A 19078-nucleotide genomic window follows, 5' to 3' on the forward strand; every position below is an offset into this window, starting at 1 on the left:
ACCCATTCCGCTTCCAAATATTTACACAGCTCTGAGAGAGTTTTCACATTGAGAAGAGCAAATACAGAAAACATCGACTAATGCTCAACAGAATGTCATTCTCCCAGTTTGATTAACGTTTGAACGACATGATTCTGTTCTTCGTACTGGTATGTTAACATTTCACCTGTAAAGAGAGAGCACTTACGCAATACGCAGAATGAGGCAAGATACGCAATAAAACCGAAGACAAAAATAAGTACTTCCAGATACGAAAGGTATTCCTGGCATTATCGTGTCATTTTCAAACGTTTTCATGAATACTTCAGGTGACAGGAAAGACATAATTGTCGTGACGAAGTGAGGCTGCCGATCAGTGAGTAGCTGAGACTGGTAGCTCACATTTTTCAGTCAGAGGCTAACAGACTTCCCCTTGGTTTGTCAAAATGTGTTCTTAACCTACGTTTGTTTCCCATGTAAAACTAGGAAATGAAAGAGAGAAAAAAAACCGGAAGCTTGTTTCATGAACTAGACACACTTCAAGTCCGAAAATGTCACAAAACCAATTACGGGTTATCAAGTTACATAAAGCAAGAATGTACTCAACACCTAAGCTGAGGGGTCGGGTGCAACTTGTGTTACTTTCTAGTTTCTTGGAAGCGAGTAGGTGGAGCGAAAATGAAAAATTTCTAAAATAAAACTCGAAACTGCTGACGAACTGTATTTACTTATCTCCGAACATATATATGCTGCCTACAATATACTCTAAGAAGAGAGGGTGGTCAAAATGACATTTTTTTACTTATTATTTTGCTGCAAGCCAGATTACGTTCAGATACATTCAAATTTTTAGTAATTTTTTCCGTTGGCTGATGAGAAAAGCGTTGCTGATTTACGGTATAGAGCTACTGGAAGTTTCTGAGATCCACAGTCGTCTTACATTTTCAGTTGGTCGGAGAAGCCAATGGAAAATTATTACAAATTTCACAGCGAATGTTGCTGGTCAAACTTGCCACAAGTGAGTACGAATTTCATGCTCTGATTTTCTTCAAACTGTTACTGATTTGATACGTGTGTGTGGTGGGGCTCGATGCTCGATCTATTTGTGATGATGCGCCATTCACGTAAAAGCATTACGACAAATGCATTTTAAAATCAGGGTTGTACATCGAGTCAATTTCGACGTAATGGTGCAGTGAGAAGCTCGGAAACCATATCTGGAAAAATATGGCACACCTTCACAGTTGCCATCGACCGAAAGAAGTAGCCCGTTCACAGAAATTCTCTGGAATGATCGGCGACTACTGCTTTCCAGCGTGAAATTATTGTCTTCTGATATTACGGTCCAGAAAACAAACCTTTCGCTTGCTTAATCCCACGAGCTTGGAACGCATGGAGAGGATCTGGCAGTAAATTGAACCTTTTAGTCGGTCTGTGAGGTACTGTTAGAGAACGCAATTGGTAGCGCACTGTCCAGAAAATGCAGAGATTAAAGTCCTGATCAGGAGCACAGTTATAACTGGAATCAAATCTCCGTCGGAGCCTGTACTCTACGAAATTAGAACATGTCATCACATGTTGAAATAATACTCGTGAAATACGAAATTACATCAGTGTCTGCACAGTGCTGTATAGGGCCAAGTTTCATCGCGATTGCCGCCCACACAAGTCATGTCATGAAATCAATGAGACGCCGACTGTAACACAGTGAGAAATTTTGGGTTCAGTTAGTGGACACAGGCGTGTTATATTGACTGATGATGTGAGTTTTGTAACGTTGGATGCTACGTAAATAGTTCAACATATCGCGTCCGGGGTTAGGCTTCTTAGTAGAATGGTTGCAAATAGTGCATTAATACTGTGAACAACTATTCGCCGTGAAGAAAGTTTGGCCGAGAAACACCGTCTGGAGTTATTCGGCCACCTGGCTCAGGTCCTTCTAATTGACGCCACTTCGGCGACTTCCGCGTCGAAAGACATCGTTAACACTGATCGTTGGTAATTTTAGACACTGGGCTCTGTAAGTTCAGCGACTGATCATGACGCACGCACAATCACACAATCCAAGTAGCTCTTTTGTTTAAATTCTCATTACCGTTTTCGGTTGTAGTATCTTCAGATAAACTGCCGAGGAATATACTATATACTAGTGGAACCTGGCAATTTTTCGCAGCTGCGAAATACTTATGGGTGTTGGATATTCGTCCTAATGTCGTGCTTCCCGCCCCCCTCCCCCCTGTCCATCTCTTCCTCCCCCTGTCTCTATCACCTTCTCCCCTCCCTCTCTGTCCACCTACCGCTTCTCCCCATCTACCTTCTCCTCTGTCTCTCTAAATCTCCTCTTCCCCCCTTTCTCTGACCTTGAGCACATTTATTTCCATTGCCAACGAAACTCTGAATGGGAATTGAAGTCACTTAAAGTGAATGGATAAATTGGTTGGTATCATTGGTGTTGGTGGTGTGAGGGGCCTCTCCTGCCGCTGGCAGGTTAGTAGCTTCACTGACAGTTTTTTGCTAGGTCTTAATATGAAAAAGGGTAGAAATACAGTTTCGAACGATCTTGATTCCCTAGAACTGTCCGAATCATAAGCCATTTAACTATAAACACAAATCTACTGTTCTATGTTAAAACTGGCTGCGAGGTACAAAACAAATCAGCATATAGTTGTTTTTATCCAGTTAAGAATACACACTGAAGGGCCAAAAAACTGGTATAGGTATGAGTATTCAAATGAAGAAACATATAAGCAGGTGGAATACGGCGCTACGGTCGGCAACGCCTATGTAAGACAAGTGTCTAGCTCAGTTAGGTCGGTTGCTACTGCTACAATGGCAGGTTATCAAGATAAGTGAGTTTGAACGTGCTGTTGTAGTCGGCGCACGAGCGACGGTACACAGCATCTCCGAGTTAGTGATGAGGTGGGGATTTTCCCGTACGACCATGTCACGAGTGTACCGTGAATATCAGGAATCCGGTAATACATCAGATCTCCGACGTCGCTGTAACCAACGACGACTGAAGAGCATCGTTCAAAGTGGCAGAAGTGCAACCTTTTCGCAAATTGCTGCAGATTTCAATGCTGGGCCATTAACAAGTGTCAGCGTGCGAAGCATTCAACGAAACATCATCGATATGGGCTTTCGAAGCCGGAGACCCGCTCGTGTACCCTTGATGACTGCACGACACAAAGCTTTACGCCTCGCCTGAGCCCGTCGACACCGACACTGCATGTTGATGAATGGAAACACGTTGCCTTGTCGGACGAGCCTCGTTTCAAATTGTATCGAGCGGATGGACGGTATTGGTTTAGAGACAACCTCATGAATCCATGGACCTTGCATGTCAGCAGGGGACTGCTCTGGTGGAGGCTCTGTAATGGTGTGGGACGTGTGCAGTTGCTGTGATACGGGACCTCTGTTACGTCTAGATAAGACTCTGTCACGTGACACATACCTAAGCAACCTGTCTGATCACTAGTCTCCATTGTGCATTCCGACGGACTTGGGCAATTCGACTATGCAACACCCCACAGGTCCAGAATTGCTACGCAGTGGCTCCAGGAACACTCTTCTGGGTTTAAACACTTCCGCTGGCCACCAAACTCTCCAGATATTAATATTATTGAGCATATCTGGGATGCCTTGCAACGTGCTGTTCAGAAGAGATCTCCGCCCTCTCGTACTCTTACGGATTTACGGACAGCCCTGCAGCATTTATGGTGTCAGTCCCCCCCCCCCCCCCCCCCATACACACACACACACACACCACTACTTCAGACGTTAGCCGAGTCCATGACACGCCGTGCACGCCGTGATGCGGCACTCCAGCGTGCTCGCGGGCGCCTTACACGATATTAGACACGTGTACCAGTCTCTTTGCTCTTTGATGTATTGTTACACGCAAAAATTGTTTCGAATAAATATTTAGAGATAGTATATATGCTCTTCTGATCTGTGGTGATATCGACTGCGAGGTAAAAATCAAACCAGCATACTCTTGTAAATCAGAATATGAACATTACAAATGATCTCTCTAATTGTTTAAACGCCCAGCTATCGTACATTGTCTGCGAGAGTGAAAACAAAACCACACGTTCTAACAGCACAGCATTTTCTTACTCGCAGAACAGAAAATCTGTGCATTATTACTTATAAAAAATGCAATCTAGGTCCTCTGAATATTTATTAGAGTATCGCGTAAAAATTTGAAGGAAACTGGCCAAGTACTTTGAGATTTTTGCTAGCAAAGTTTTCTCTTATACAGTATACATATATATTCATATACCATACATTTTTAAATACACATAGCTTATGTCGATATAAACATTTATTAGATCACTGTGGAAAAATTTGAGGCAAACCTGTCAAGAACCATTATTCGTTCTTGCTAAATACATTTCTCCGTATAGCAAAATATGTAACCCCTGTCGGTCTGAATGTTTATTAGAGTATCATTAAAACTTTTTGAGACTTTTGCTAAAACGTTTCCTCTTTATATAGTACCTTCATATTTATCTACCATATTGATTAAAAATTTGTAATCTACGTCCCTCCGACTGCTCATTAGAGGTAACCGACCGTGAACTTTTCGAGACTTTTAGTAAGAACTTTAAACAACGACTTGCCTTTATATGGTACTATAGATAAAACTAATGAAGAATGAAAATGCACAAATAAGGCTTACTATATGATAGTTCCTTGTTAAAATCCCTCTAGTTATACTGATGCTTCATCTTAGAAAGTGTTATTTATTATTTTGTCATTTTAGTGCTTTATAAGATAACGTGGCACCCGGAATGATGTTAACGAGATTGATACTGCCCTCAGATGTCCAGATGTCTACGATTTTTATTCCATGCGTGATGAGTTATTTCGTCTGCATAAGTGATTTATGCCCAACTAATATTACTGCTTCAATGCCGCCTGCGCTTCCACGGTGTAAGGCTTATTTCGGCATTCTCACTTTCTTATTTACTTGTATTTTGAAATATTAGCATGTTATGACCCGTTTATTCTGTGCCTGGTATGAACATGGTATTGTATAAGAGAAAACAGTAACCAGAAATTAAAACAACTAGTTTGATTATGTCAAGAGTAAAGTAGGACCAAACTGCTGAAACTGACCAATTACATATTAAATTACACACAAAATCTAGAACCCAAAGCGGAATATGGTATAACGAGTTGCATATTCGCCTCGTTGTAAGCAGCTACAGCCTGCTGGTCAGATTGTAACTTGACATCCACACTCTTATGAGGAAAAATAGTCACACTGTTAAAAAGTGATGTGCCTGTATCTACACGTTCCAACCATGGAATTTTGGCAACTCTATTCGCCAGAGAAAGAAGCTGTATGTCGTTCCATTTCGTTCGCGGCTTGAGACACAGGCAGGAACATGATACACCATGGACGAGTAGTGGACATTACAAACTGGAACTAGTTTCTCACTTCCAGATGTTCTCGTTCCACGACACTATATTTGAATGTGAGGTACAAGAGATGTACCGTGGACTATCACCATAGATCGAGTGCATATTGATTGTTAACTGGTGTCCGGTTCTGGCTGCAGAGTTTTTTTTTTTTTTTTTAAAAAAAAAGGAGCTACGCTGTAGGTTCACCAGTACCGCTCTGAGCACAGAGGTAAGACTGATTACTCAGCACAAACGTTATTTATTATACGATATCTTCCATACCGTTCTTCGACGATAGTGCCTCAGGAGCCGGTCGCGGTTAGTAGCACAGAACCATCAAGGCTATCAAGAATGTTACTGCGAGCCACTGATGAAGGGAAATAGGCAGATTTCATTTCCCTAGAATTCCGGAAAGCGTTTGAAACAGTGCCTTACAGCAGCAGACCTCTACATATGAAATAGGTTTCCAGACTCGAAGATTTCTTAAGTAATTGAACTCAGTGCGTTGTTCTGGACACCAAAGACAAGTCAACTGTCAGGAATGGCTCTGAGCACTATGGGACTTAACATCTGTGGTCATCAGTCCCCTAGAACTTAGAACCACTTAAACCTAACTAACCTAAGGACATCACACACATCCATGCCCGAGGCAGGATACGAACCTGCGACCGTAGCGGTCACGTGGTTCCAGACTGAAGCGCCTAGAACCGCACGGCCACACTGGCCGGCCCGTCAGGAATGTCGTAGGGAACTACGATAGGACTACACGCGATCTCTATAATCTGATGGATAGCGTGAGCAGCAATCCCCGACTGTTTGGTATTGATGCTGCAATCTACAGAAAGCTGTCGTCGTTAAGTGGCTGTAATACAGGATGGCGTACAGTCTCAATCTGCTGTGATGCTGGCAGCGTACTCTAAATGTATTCAAGGTAAATTAATGTAACGTAATGTTCGAATTTTGTATTAGTGGTGTGTTGTTCGACACAATTGCTTCGATTAAATATCTAGACGTAACATTGGAAAGTGACATGAAATGGAGCGAGCACGCAAGGTCAGTAGTAAGAAAGGCGAATGGTCGACTACAGTTTAGTGGAAGAATTGTAAGTGAGTGTAGTGTATGTATGAAAGAAACCACCTGCACAAAAATTGTGTGTCCCTTTCTTGAGCTCTGTTCGAGTGTTTAAGGACACCAGCAGGTGAGGCTAAAGCAGGACATCGAAACAGTTCGGACGTATACTGGTTGAAAATATAGTTATTAGGTTCAGTCAGCACACGACTATTACAGAAATGCTTTGTGAACTGAAATGGGAATTACTACAGTGAAACTCCATTCTTATCGCGAAACACTGTTGAGAAGGTTTAGAGAAGTGGCGTTTGCGGCTAACTGCAGAACGATTCTACTGTCAGCATTGTACACGTTACAGAACGACCGTGAAAACAAGACGAGGGAACTTACGGACTTGTAGGAGGCATATCGACAGTCGTTTCTCTCTCGTTCCCTTTGATGACTCGGACAAAATACCCTACAGTATGCACTGTGTGGTGGATTGTGGTGTATATATACTGTAACGGCCTAGAACATAGTCATAGCCCAGAGATATTACTAGCACACCCACGGAGAACGACCTGGCTATTCAGATGCAGCAAGACGTAGCCACTTAGGCAAGTCAGTGGCCTAGGACAAAGCCTCCAGGAAGCTTCTGGGGTTTGACGCCCTTACTGTACGGCAACAACCAGAGCTCAGTCACTGGCCTGCGTTCGAGACGCTATTACGAAACACAGAAGCGTAGCTCCTTCGAAATAGTCAGCACCCAGACACCTGCATTTAAATCCACGACCCAGCCGTGCTGGTTATCAGCACAGCAAGGGCCGTATTAAAGAGTGATCATTCGTCTGCTGATTTATTTTTAGAATACGCAAACGAATGAGTGCAACCTATAGAGAAAGAGATCTGAAAAGTGATAATACAAGGCGAGCTCAGTACCGCCGATCATCTAAAGTAAACGAAGGAATTTAGTACTGAACTGCACAGCTGTTACTGCTGCATATATGCTAAGCATGTGTATGAAACTGAACTGATAACATCGCCCCTTTCTGTGCCTAATTGTCAATCACTTCGTTTTTCTGATCCTGTAGCTCATTTCAGTCCATTTGTACTTCTGTTACAGGGTGCTCTGGTTGGCAGTCTGTTGGGTATGGCGGTGGTGGCAGTCATTATGTCAGGGGCTCAGAGCGCCCACGCCATGGGCCGCATGAGGTACCCCTCGCTGCCTACCTCCGTCGAAGGCTGCCCTGCCAACTTCACATCGGTCATCGAAACCGTCACACCGTCAAGTACTCCAAGGTAAGCTAAATACTGCAGATAGGAGGTTCGAATGGGAATGGCAGAAAAAGATTTTCGGTACAGGTATTGGCTAACAGAGGGAAGAGAGGTCGTGCAGTTAAGTCTCAATAACGGTCTGTGCCACTTTACTCAGAAGGAGAGGTCCCCGGCGATGGGATCGAGTTTTTGAAACCATCTGTACGATTATGTAGGTTAAGATCAGAGGCGTCACACACCACAGCCATTCACCCTGGTACGAGTAATTGGCGAAACAAATTTTGGAGTTTTGCCTGCTGATCAGTAACATTGAAAAGTTGTATTGCATAGATTGGTTGAGTGGCGCATTAGATAGGATGATAACTTTCTACGCAGAAGGTGTTTGGTTAGAATCATGCCAGACGCAATATTTTTTTTCATTTTAAATCTTTCTCAAAAGACTTGGATAATCATTTTTACTTAATTAACAGATTTAAATGCAATTTTTTACTTCCATTCCTTTGACGCATAATTTTAATCACAATATCAATTTCTTCAATTCCCTCATTTTTCTTCCTATCGTTCTTTTTCCATTTGAAATGTTTGTTCTTGTGTTTTTAATTAATTTTATGTACTAATTTCGATTTTATTTCTTTTGTTTCATCACCCTGTTGTTTCGTCCACATTACTGCGTTCATTATATCTATTTCTCATTTTACTTGAATTTCATTTTACTTATAAACTCTTCTTTCATTTAAATCTTCATCTGCGTTATTTTGTCCATCGTGCAACAGGCATTTAGGTTACGTTTTAAATGTTTGTATGACGATTACAGTGCAAAAAAAAAAATGTACATCTGGTAACGAAAAATGCACTTTTCGCACCATTGCACGGTCAATGTAAATAGATTACTTCGTCTTTTTCTTTAATAATTGGTAGATCCGAGTTTTCAAATAATTGAATATGGTAATAGATAAATATAATTAAATTTATATTCACAAAAGTTCTGATAGGAAAAAGAATGATATAAAGAAAGAAATCAAACAAATGAAAATAATCATGCGGTGATTAGAATGATGTGTCAAAGGAGTAGATTTAAAAAAATCATTTACACCAGTTAATTGAATAAATATAACACACAAAGCCATTTCGAGAAATACTGAAAAATAAGAGAATTTATTCTGTCTGACGGGATTCGACCCCAAAACCTTCTGTAGGTGATGCTTTTTTCCTACATACCACACCCCACAATCAAACTGTATGTAACGACTTGTTTAAAGGTGTAACATAAAATATAACATAAAATTCTTTTTCTTCGTTAATTACTCGCAAACGATGATCCACCAGGGTGAGTGGCTGCAGGTGTAATACCTGGGCTCTTAACCTACATCACAGTATATTTGGTTTCAAAAAATTGATCCCACCACTGTGGATCTCCCCTTGTCAGTTAAATTCCAAACCCGTGTACACCTTGTGATTTTGCGTGTACATGTCTCAGTGTTGATGCTGATCTGTCCGAAGAAAGGAGGTGTTTGCTCGATGCCACCAAGGTGCTATCCCTTCCTTAAATAAAACGTGAACACAACACTACACTGTTTGCAGGCAGTCATGACAATCATCAATCGCACACCCTGTATAAAATTGAGTATTGTGCGGCAATTCGTTTTCTGCATTTCGTTTGCTGCATTTTAAGGAAAACAACAGTGCAATCATCCACAATAATGCACTAGAAGTATACGGCAAACAATGCACCATCAGATGACACTGAGATTAGATGGCGCAAACGACCCTTAGAATGCTGTTAAACAAGTCTGAAATGACAATGAACTAAGTGGTAGTGCCTCTGCCTGCATAAAGCCAGATATTACTAGAGGAGACCCTGCCGTTTGAATACTGGTGTTACATAGTCTAGACAATAAAGAAGAAAAAGAAGCTTAGTAATGCATCAAGTGTTGTGAAGCCATCCTACAACCGTATCATGAATTGGTACTGAGAATTTTACGCAGCCAGTTGTCATTGTGTGACATTTTTACCACAACGTAATTCGGGACTGCGTTATCCCTTCATGTGAACGTACCTACGTTAGGGTGTTCCAAAAACTGGAATTAGTTTTTATTTGAACGCATACCCTCTTAATTTATTTGTACGATGCCAAAAATGTAAAATGTAAAATTTCAGAACCTTAGAATGTTGGCAACCCGTGCCGACTTGCATTGAAACATGTGAGGTTAGGTGTACTTGGTAAGAAAGGCGAAGGCGCGCGCCCTCGTGTCGGTGTGTCTCCAACATTGTAAGTTTAAATCGTTGTCAGTAAATGAAAATGTCAGTGGAATTACGTAGTAGTTCAAAAACGCGTATATTTTCAATAGGTGCGGTAAAACATCAGGTAAAAGGTTCAAAACTGCCATCCACTGGACGAGTTCTAGCAGTTTTATTTTATAATATCCGGAAAGGGAATTTAACTGTCAGTGATAGTGCAGATCTCACTATTCGGGAATGTATGATCTTTTAGCAAAAGGTCCGTATACCTACCAAATCTGTACCTAATTCTGTGAAGAAATTAGTGAACCTATATCAAGTTTGGAGGGAGTTGCAAAAAAATGCACAAAAAACCCAAAAGCTATGTGAGCAGCACCGACAAGAGTTTGTCAACAAGTTGGATGATTTATTCGACATTGCACACGCAGATGCACTTCAGTTAATGAAAATAAATCAAGATAAATTTTTTTTACAGAGACAGAGAGAGCCATTTCGTCCTGGTCACTTAGCTAGAGAGGACAAGAAACTGGCTAATAAAGAGGAAAGGTCGCGCATCAGAACTATAAAGGAAGAAAAACGACGTGCTAAATATTTTTTCACGTCAGATCCTTCGACAGCATCCTATGAAGCATTACAAAATGACTCATCTTCAGATTGTAATGAAAATGTGATGTGTTTGCAAGAAAATTTCCCAACTGTGATTGAGAACATAAAATCTGGAACCAGTAAGACAACTAGGCAGAAACATTTCATTACTCCAAAATTAGTAGCAGTGCTAGATAGGCGTCAGTTGAGTGTGAGATATTCAGTGTATATACCTGAAGCTACCATTGAGGCACTTGGAAATAATACTGACGAATTTTCTATAAGTAAGTCCTCTATTCAAAGAATTCGTACAGAGAAACGGAAAGAGCTTGCTGAAGCTATAAAAGTTAATTTTCAAAACGAGGTGCCAGATGTTGTGACTGTTCATTGGGATGGCAAACAGTTGCCTACCACACATGATCGGGAAGAAGAACTTCAGAGAGTTATTTCATATAGAAATAAAGAGCACCTTACTGCTGTGCCAAGGTTGGAAAACTCTTCAGAAAGTGAACAAGCTGGAATCTCGAAGACAAAGTGCAGTTTCTTTGTTGTGATAGTACGGGTTCAAATACAGGCCATATCGATGGTGCCTGTGTGCTACTTGAGCAAAAACTTAACAGAAGTGTCATTCTGTTTCCTTGGCACCAACACGTGTATGAACTAATGCTGAAAAGCGTGTTCCAGGTAAAAATCAGTTCGGTGACAAGAAGTCCTGATATTCCACTCTTCAAATAGTTCCGAGAAAACTGGAAAAGTATAGATCCAGATAACATACAGTGCTACAAAGAAAAGGTCGCAATGCACCTGGCTGTTTCAGAAATTGAGAATCTGCTTGAGCTTTACTGCACTGAACTGACAAAAGAAATAATCAGGGGTGATTACAGGGAGTTGATAGAGCTTTCTGTTATATTTTAGGTGGAGATATAGATAGAAAATTCAAGATACGGCCTCCAGGTTCCATACACCAAGCTCAGTGGATGGCTAGAGCTACATATTCCCTAAAAATATTATTACTTTGTGCTCAGTCAAAAATTTCAAGCAAGGAGAAGGTAGCGCTGTTTAAGTTTGCCTGTCCATCGTGACATCCTACATCAAGCCATGGCTCCAGTATATTTTGGCATCCTACCAACATTGTGCTTTTTGAAGTTAATGAAGGCATACAAAAAATAGATAAAGGCATCTCAAAAGCAGCTCTACAGAAGATAAGCCAGCATTTATGGTATTTGACTGATAATGTTTCTGTCTTGTCACTGTTTGACGATGATGTGGATCTAGAAACTATAGCGGCACCACCGTTTAAGATAGGGAAAGTTAGTTTTGTGCGATATTCTGAGCACAAGTTACAGCCGGGTGTGGGCCGGATTGCAGTGGGTTATGCATACCAGCAGTTGCGAAGGAAAATAGACGCCACAGCGACGTAGAACTGCTGGAGAGGGCACACACAGCAGTTTTCATGGCGCAAGTCGCAGGCAGAAGGGGCCCACTGGCCAAAATAGCGTGTTATGAATATGTGAGGCTTGGCAAAACAGAGGCGCACAGCCGAGTATAAATAGGTGCCGTTTTCTAACGAGATTCATTCAAGTGTGGCAGTTCTCCTGGACGGCGGGGCGTATCCACCACCAGCTTCACACAGCAGCAGATGGAGCGCCAGAATTCACGGCGGGTCGTAGGTTCGACCCTCTGAGGCCGACGCGGGGTCCATAGCCAGCCAGACAGCGGCAAGCCACTCCTCGGCTCGCTACCGAGGGCAGGCGTCCTGGCTTCCAACATACGCTTGTGACATCCAGGCGACGAAACATGGTGTGGATCATCTTACAGTTGCCAGCGGGCCGCTCGGCGGCTCCTCTGCGCAGCGTGGAGGCAACGTTGCGGTGCTTCCTCAGCATTGCGGGGCCCTGTGACGAAGACCAAGAGGAACGAGGGCACTGTAGCTAAAAAACAATAAATCACTTGGAAATCTCTCGATCCACTAAATTTGGTGTCGCCCCGCTACAAAATAAAACTAAAAATGGTTGAAAATGTAACCAAAGATAATTTGTCAGCTCATGCTAATCGTTACATCCCTTTGAAGGAAGAACTTTGTGGTCCATTGTATGGTGAGTTAAATAAATAAATAAACAGAGACATCGTTTCTTTGGTTTTCTGTTTACATCACAATTTTGTTAAATGTTAACATTCTCCACGAATGTCCCGTCATGTGGTCAAACAATGCTTCCTTTCAAGAAACTAGAAAGAAGGTTTCAGCACTGAGATCAGTGAATAATACAGCTGAAAGAGCGGATAAGTTGAAGCAAGACATTTGTAGTTTATTCTCGGTTGAGGAGGAAAAAAAAATTTGCTACGTTGCATACAAGAACACCGAAAGATTTAAGCTGACTGCAGAAAACAAACTTTGAAACGAAAATGTAGAGACTAATGTTTTTACATGTCAAATAGCAAATAAATACTATTTGGGCAATTTGGTGTTTTATTTACCAAACAATCATTAAGTTCCAGAATTCCTCCATTCTCACATAGTAAGAGTTTTCAAGTCTCATGTTTAGCGTCAAGTCGGCACATGTTATAATAATTTAATTGTAATAATATTTAGTATTTGAGTTATTAAGGTCAAATAGAAAAAAATAGAGGGTATGTGTTTTCGATATCACGAAAAAATCCCCATTATATCTTAGGACACCCTAACCTATGTACGTATGTATGTATGTATGTAGGACTATGTATATATGTATGATCCACATCTCCTAAGTCACTGGACTAACTTCAACCAACTTGGTATACATATCATTTACTATCTGGAAATAATCGCTGGGCAGGGGTCAGTAACACCTACCAAGCAAAGGGATGGGGGTGGGGGTGAAAAAGCAGTGTTGCTGCGACGTGTGAATATCCATATTTTACTCATCCAGTGTTTGATAATGAGAGCACCTAAAGAGCTGCAAACAAACTTCATGTATAATTTCAAATCTTTACAATACTTCTCCTCGTTGGCATCCCCCACAAAATTATGAAACGAAAAAAGTTAATCGCTCACTATATTTCCGCTATTCATGCATAAAATATCCGCATGAGGCATGACGGTTTAATTTATTACATTTTTACTACTACCTGTATTCGCGACACATTTTGCGTAAAGTATTCGCATAGTCCACTGAATGTACCATCAAAATTACACCATTTTCCGACACATAGTTCAGGAGATATGACGTCATAAACACTGAGATGCATGAAAAATTTCTGCATCGTGAAAGACGTTTAAATTTATTACTTCGCTGCTACGAATTCTATTCGCGAAACTTTTCATAGACAATATCCACATATGTCGCTAAATGTATCTACGAAAATATATCACTGTACGACCCATAGGACAGGAGACACGCCGTCAGATACTGAGGTGCATGGAAAACTTCTGAAGCGTTGTCGGAACAATCTTGCCAAGACGTCTAAAGCCCCAGTTTCGGGTACCTTCAGAACTTTCGATCTCTCCCGATGCGATTTCATTGTTTTTGGAGCCCTGAGGAATGACACTAATGGTCGTCGATTTGCTCCAGACGAAGAGGTGCACGCATGGAGACAATCACGGTCCCGTAGGCAACTGCAAACATTTTCTCCATGAAGACACTGACCATCTTGTCTCACAGTGGGACAAATATATTAACAGTTACGGTAATTATTTCTGAAGTAATGAACAGTTTACTGATTTTTGTGTCATCTCTCATTTTCTTCTTTGACTGCCACTTAAATTGCTAAAGTCTGGTTATGTCACGATGGGAGACGAATAGGGGTGGCAACATCTGAAGCAATATTGGACTGTGCTGGCAGATTTGCTGATCTTTCTGAAAAAGACTGCACCAGTTGCAAAATTTCTAACTAAAAAAAAAAACTAGTTTATCCCATTGACTGAATTTCTTTTCTCACCAGAATTCGGGACAGTAAAAGCATTTTATCGTATATGCTTTCTGGTGCGGTCGTCCAAAATTATTTTTAATTACTCTGAAAAGTTTCTGTTCTAATGGGTCAGGAAACAATTTCTTTTTGCTTGTCTGTTTCGGAACCTTTGAAACAGGCGCAGCCGAAGGTTCAGCGATAGCATTTGGCGAAGGCGCATCTTCGTCCATCATTTGAACTTACACCTTACTGCTTTTATTCCTGTGTTACAGTGATCAAAACTAACGGATAATTCATTATAAATTTTTAGTAACTCGGAACTGTTCGCTCCCTCAACTGAAAATATTCTGAAAGAATTTTAATTTTTGTATTATCTCCGGATCTGTCATCCTGCAATTTCAAGTTTTCCAGATAGTTGTCCTTTATGCTCTTCCTCTATGCTATTCCAACGTTCTGAATCTCCTTACTTAAAACGAAATTTGTATAAATTATAATACTATATATAAATTTCACATAATTAACATGTATCTAGGATCAGGAACTCAAGCCATTCACTTCACTTGGTCATGCGTTGATTGCAACCACTATTTGTGATAAGAGTGACTATACACTACTCGCTTAGAAGAGAGTTCATGAAATAATTAACAATTGAAGACTGGATGGAAATCAGTCAGCAGTATGAGAGTAATGCCAGTTTCCCTTATTGTGTGGGAGTCATTGATGGGAAAAACATCAGGTTTACGAAACCATGCCGATCGGCGAGTGAATTTTTCAACTATAAAAATTATTTTCGATTGTCTGAACAGCTGTGTCAGATGGCCGTTACACTTACAGGTTCATTGATATGGGAGGCAACAGCCATGTGTAGGATCCAAATGTGTTCAAAGGAAGTTTACATATAATCATTAAATTGGCCGCACTCGAAACCTGATCCAAATTGTGTTACCGCTATACGTCTTCCATTTGCGTTTGATGCTGGCGGGGAATTTTCCCTTCTACAGTAAAAATTTTCAGTAAAAAACCTGGTGTGGATTAACAAGAGCTAGTCATTTTGCTGAATGCGCATTTCGCAATTTTGCAAGCAAAAGTCGGACTTTGCACCGGCTAGGGGATGTGGGTGTTGCGTTTGTTGAGATTATAGTTAAAACATGTTCTATAGTTCACAAATATGTGAGCATTGTTGGTAGTTACAACTTTGAGCACACTCTGACCCCTCAATTGATAAATATGTCTGCATGTGGCACTAGCGGCGCCGGAAGAGCAAAAATGTATGGATTAAAAATCGTAGGCCAACATAGCAAAATACCTTTATTAATAACTGTTTCAGCACATTGGCCAGACATTTTCAGATGTAAAATACAGAAAAGTGCATATAAGAGGTGATCAAGAACAAGACACATTTAATAATTAAATTTCCATTGTAACGTACATATCAATATAATTATTATATTCAGTGTTTATCAGCTACCAGACATTACACTTGGTCATAATCTAATGACTTACTCTCTCACTAAATTGCAGGGTCGGTTCAGATCAGCATATTATGAAGATATGTAAAACCTGGTGGCTGATAAACACCGAGCAATATGTAATTATTATATTGGTATATGTCATAATGGAAATTTAATTGATCTCACGTAATTAAATACAGGCCGGGTTTCCCCATTCCGTTCAAAGTTGGGGTGCTATTCCAATACCAGAGAGCTTCGGTTGGTATTGATGATTTAAGGACTCGAAAATGGGCTGAAGATGTGAACTGAACTTCGTGTTAGGAAGAGCGTTAGACTACGGTTGTCGGTGCAGGTGAGGTAGATGTAGTGCTACGGTGATCAGTGAGACCAAAAGTTCCATGTTAAACTTAAGAGGATTTTCACAGATTATATTAGACCTGGCAAAAAACGCGGAGCAACACACGTCCCTAGGCACTGTCTTCCACAAGTGCCCTCTTAAAATGAATGCCATAAATTAAAGGCAATATTACGTATTATTATATCCGCCACAAGAGAAAACAGATGCAGAGACCTGAGCGCCTTGAAGAAGGTTGTTAATATAACTATTCTGGCAAAAGCGCTTCATTTAGGACAATGTTTGCCAATCTCCAAAGGGATAGCGAAGTCGATAATGACTGAAGTATGTGGTTATATACGGCAAGGGCACCTATTCCGCGTCGCATCTAGTGCTTTAACACTGAAGATGGCCGAAGGAGGCCTAGGTCTAATAGATATTTACGAAAAAAACAATAGTTTTGTATTTAAAGAGAAATTTATAGTGCACTGAATACCACCTGGACACCGTCACTGATGCACTGCTGAAAGCGACAGGGCCCAAGAGTCCCGATCCGCCGACAAATGTCCCATCGATCAATCCTAAATTAAAACATGTACGAGAATCCACATGGAACTCAGCTATATCATAATCAAGCGAAGAAACCAATCAGACGCAAACAACCGTTCGATCGTAGAATTGATAATGCAGAATATGAAACGGAACAAAATTGAACAGAAATTTCCAGATAAGAATTAGAATACAGTCTGGAAAAATCTCACCACAAATGTTGTATCAAGTGAAGAGAAGTGAAGGACTCCTGGTACAGAGTCATCAATAATGTGATAATTACAAATGAGCGACTTAATACTATTGGTTTATGCGACACAAATCGATGTCAAAAATGCCTACTTGTGGACACTCTCTCACACAGATTTACAGGTGTTCGCTATGTACATATATGGAAGGACGTGAAAAGAAAAATAGCTTTGCTAAAACGAACTGATTGTAAATATGTAGAAATCTCTGAGTTGTTGGTTCCAGATCAGGTAGCTTATCCCTACATGAAAAACAACGTCATAATGTAACCTTTAGGGAATTATGTCAATTACATTATTAACAAGAAAGGAGATGACGGCCTACTGGAGTTCGAAGAGTATATCGAAAAAAGAGTATTTTCGCCCACTCTCATTAAAAGATCGGAAACTAACATTTGGAAATAAGCTAAACATCCATTTACAAAAGTCGGGAGTAGGGTAAGAAACATGTAGCTGCTCAATGTATTGTTGTGGAGCTTGTAGATGTGATGGCAACAAGGAGAGTGTAGCTGCTGAGGGCAAGGTACGGTGGGGACTTCGTGGGCCCCGAGGCCGCTACGATACCCGTGAAGGCCTCAGCAGAACACTGAAATGACATCCCTCGCAGTTTGGTCAGGTGAGACTGGAAGTAATAACAAACGAAAAAAGAAAATAAAACTCGAACTAAGACTTGAAGAATTTAGATGGATTGTGGACTATAGATGCTCTGTAAGTAGAAATCCATTGGTCTCCGGTTCGTATCCAGCGCGGAGGAAACAGTTTTAGAGCTGTAGGACATCTGTTACACAAGCTAACGATTATTCTTCGCGCGAAATTCTCCTTCACGGCATTGAATCTTCACCCGGGTGACGGTCGTCGCTAGGAGCAGCCTGAAGCCCTTCCGTGATATGAGATTATTATGATTATTCATAGAGAGAAAATGAGTATTAAATGAATGAATATTAATACTGTAATTAGTTATATTTTGACCACTATACAATTTATGTGTCTGTTTTGTGATACGTGGTATTATATTGTACTCTGTGGTGACAAATAAGTCAACTTGGAACGAAAAAAGTGGTGTAACGGCTAGCAGATTCGTTTACAAATGAGGAGACCTAGGTTCAAGTCCTGACTGTAACACAAATTTTAACTCATTTATTCAGCTTCTATCATTATCGGAAAATTAATTATTAAATCCTCTTGTAAGTAATTTTCTTTATTTTGGATCTTAAGCTGTCCCATAAGTAAAACAATAAACAATATTTTTGAGATCTTGACATGTGATTTTTAATCCATATATTTTAACATAACAGATCACTTGTCTCCCCATTTAACAATGTCAAATAGCAACAAAAGAAGAGGAACATTTGGCAAAGAGGCCACCACACAGACTATTTCCATCCTAGACATTGGATCAGTGTCTTGGCAAAACTACTTTCAGGAGAAAGTCTTGGTCTAACCTGAATTAAATTATTTGTAGATATACGCGAAGTAAGAAAATTAAACTTTTTTGTTCTCTTACCTACCCACTTTGCATCATTCTTCCAGTTCTGTATTCTCCTACTCTCCCCCAACAAGTGCTATGGTAACTTCTTCTCACGACTCCTTCCTCGTATTCTTGTTTTTATAGTCTGTTTTCCTAATATCGTACGTACACGGATGTTTTTGCGTCTCCTGAATCTGCAAATCACTGTACGTATGGCCTATGTAACACGTCCACAATGAAACGTTTTGATGGAGCACGTTACGGACGGCGTGCTGCGTGAAAACCTGCTCGTGTAGCCACAGAGGCAGCTGAAATTACTTCAGAGAAATTGGACGGCGGTCTACTGTGTGAGAACTGAAGGAGTGCCCCGCCTGACCTAGCAGCTGTGGGAGATCCAGAGATGTGTGGCCGCCCTCACTTTGTGCTGGAGTTCTATTTCTGCCACGTGTTTTATAGCTCGAACCCCATTGGAAAAGTCACGTGTAGTCTAAGAACAAGCAATGCGTTACGACAACGAGACGAAAGCAAAGCGAGTACTACACTTAGTTCCCTGTTGCTGCGTGACAAAATATGGAAACCCCACGAAAAATGTATGGTTTAAGATAAT

The 19078-nt window shown here is 40.8% G+C and overlaps 1 protein-coding gene across 1 annotated transcript in view; it reads left to right on the plus strand.

The window, feature by feature from the left end:
* LOC126188296 (sodium-coupled monocarboxylate transporter 1-like) overlaps window positions 1-19078 on the plus strand; it is a 134354-nt gene that overhangs the window by 109811 nt on the left and 5465 nt on the right. The window contains exon 12 of the mRNA XM_049929882.1: window positions 7562-7737. Within this exon, the coding sequence (XP_049785839.1) occupies window positions 7562-7737 (176 nt within the window). The remainder of the gene's footprint in view (window positions 1-7561; window positions 7738-19078) is intronic.

Source organism: Schistocerca cancellata, chromosome 5, assembly GCF_023864275.1.
Source record: "Schistocerca cancellata isolate TAMUIC-IGC-003103 chromosome 5, iqSchCanc2.1, whole genome shotgun sequence".
Taxonomy (NCBI): domain Eukaryota; kingdom Metazoa; phylum Arthropoda; class Insecta; order Orthoptera; family Acrididae; genus Schistocerca; species Schistocerca cancellata.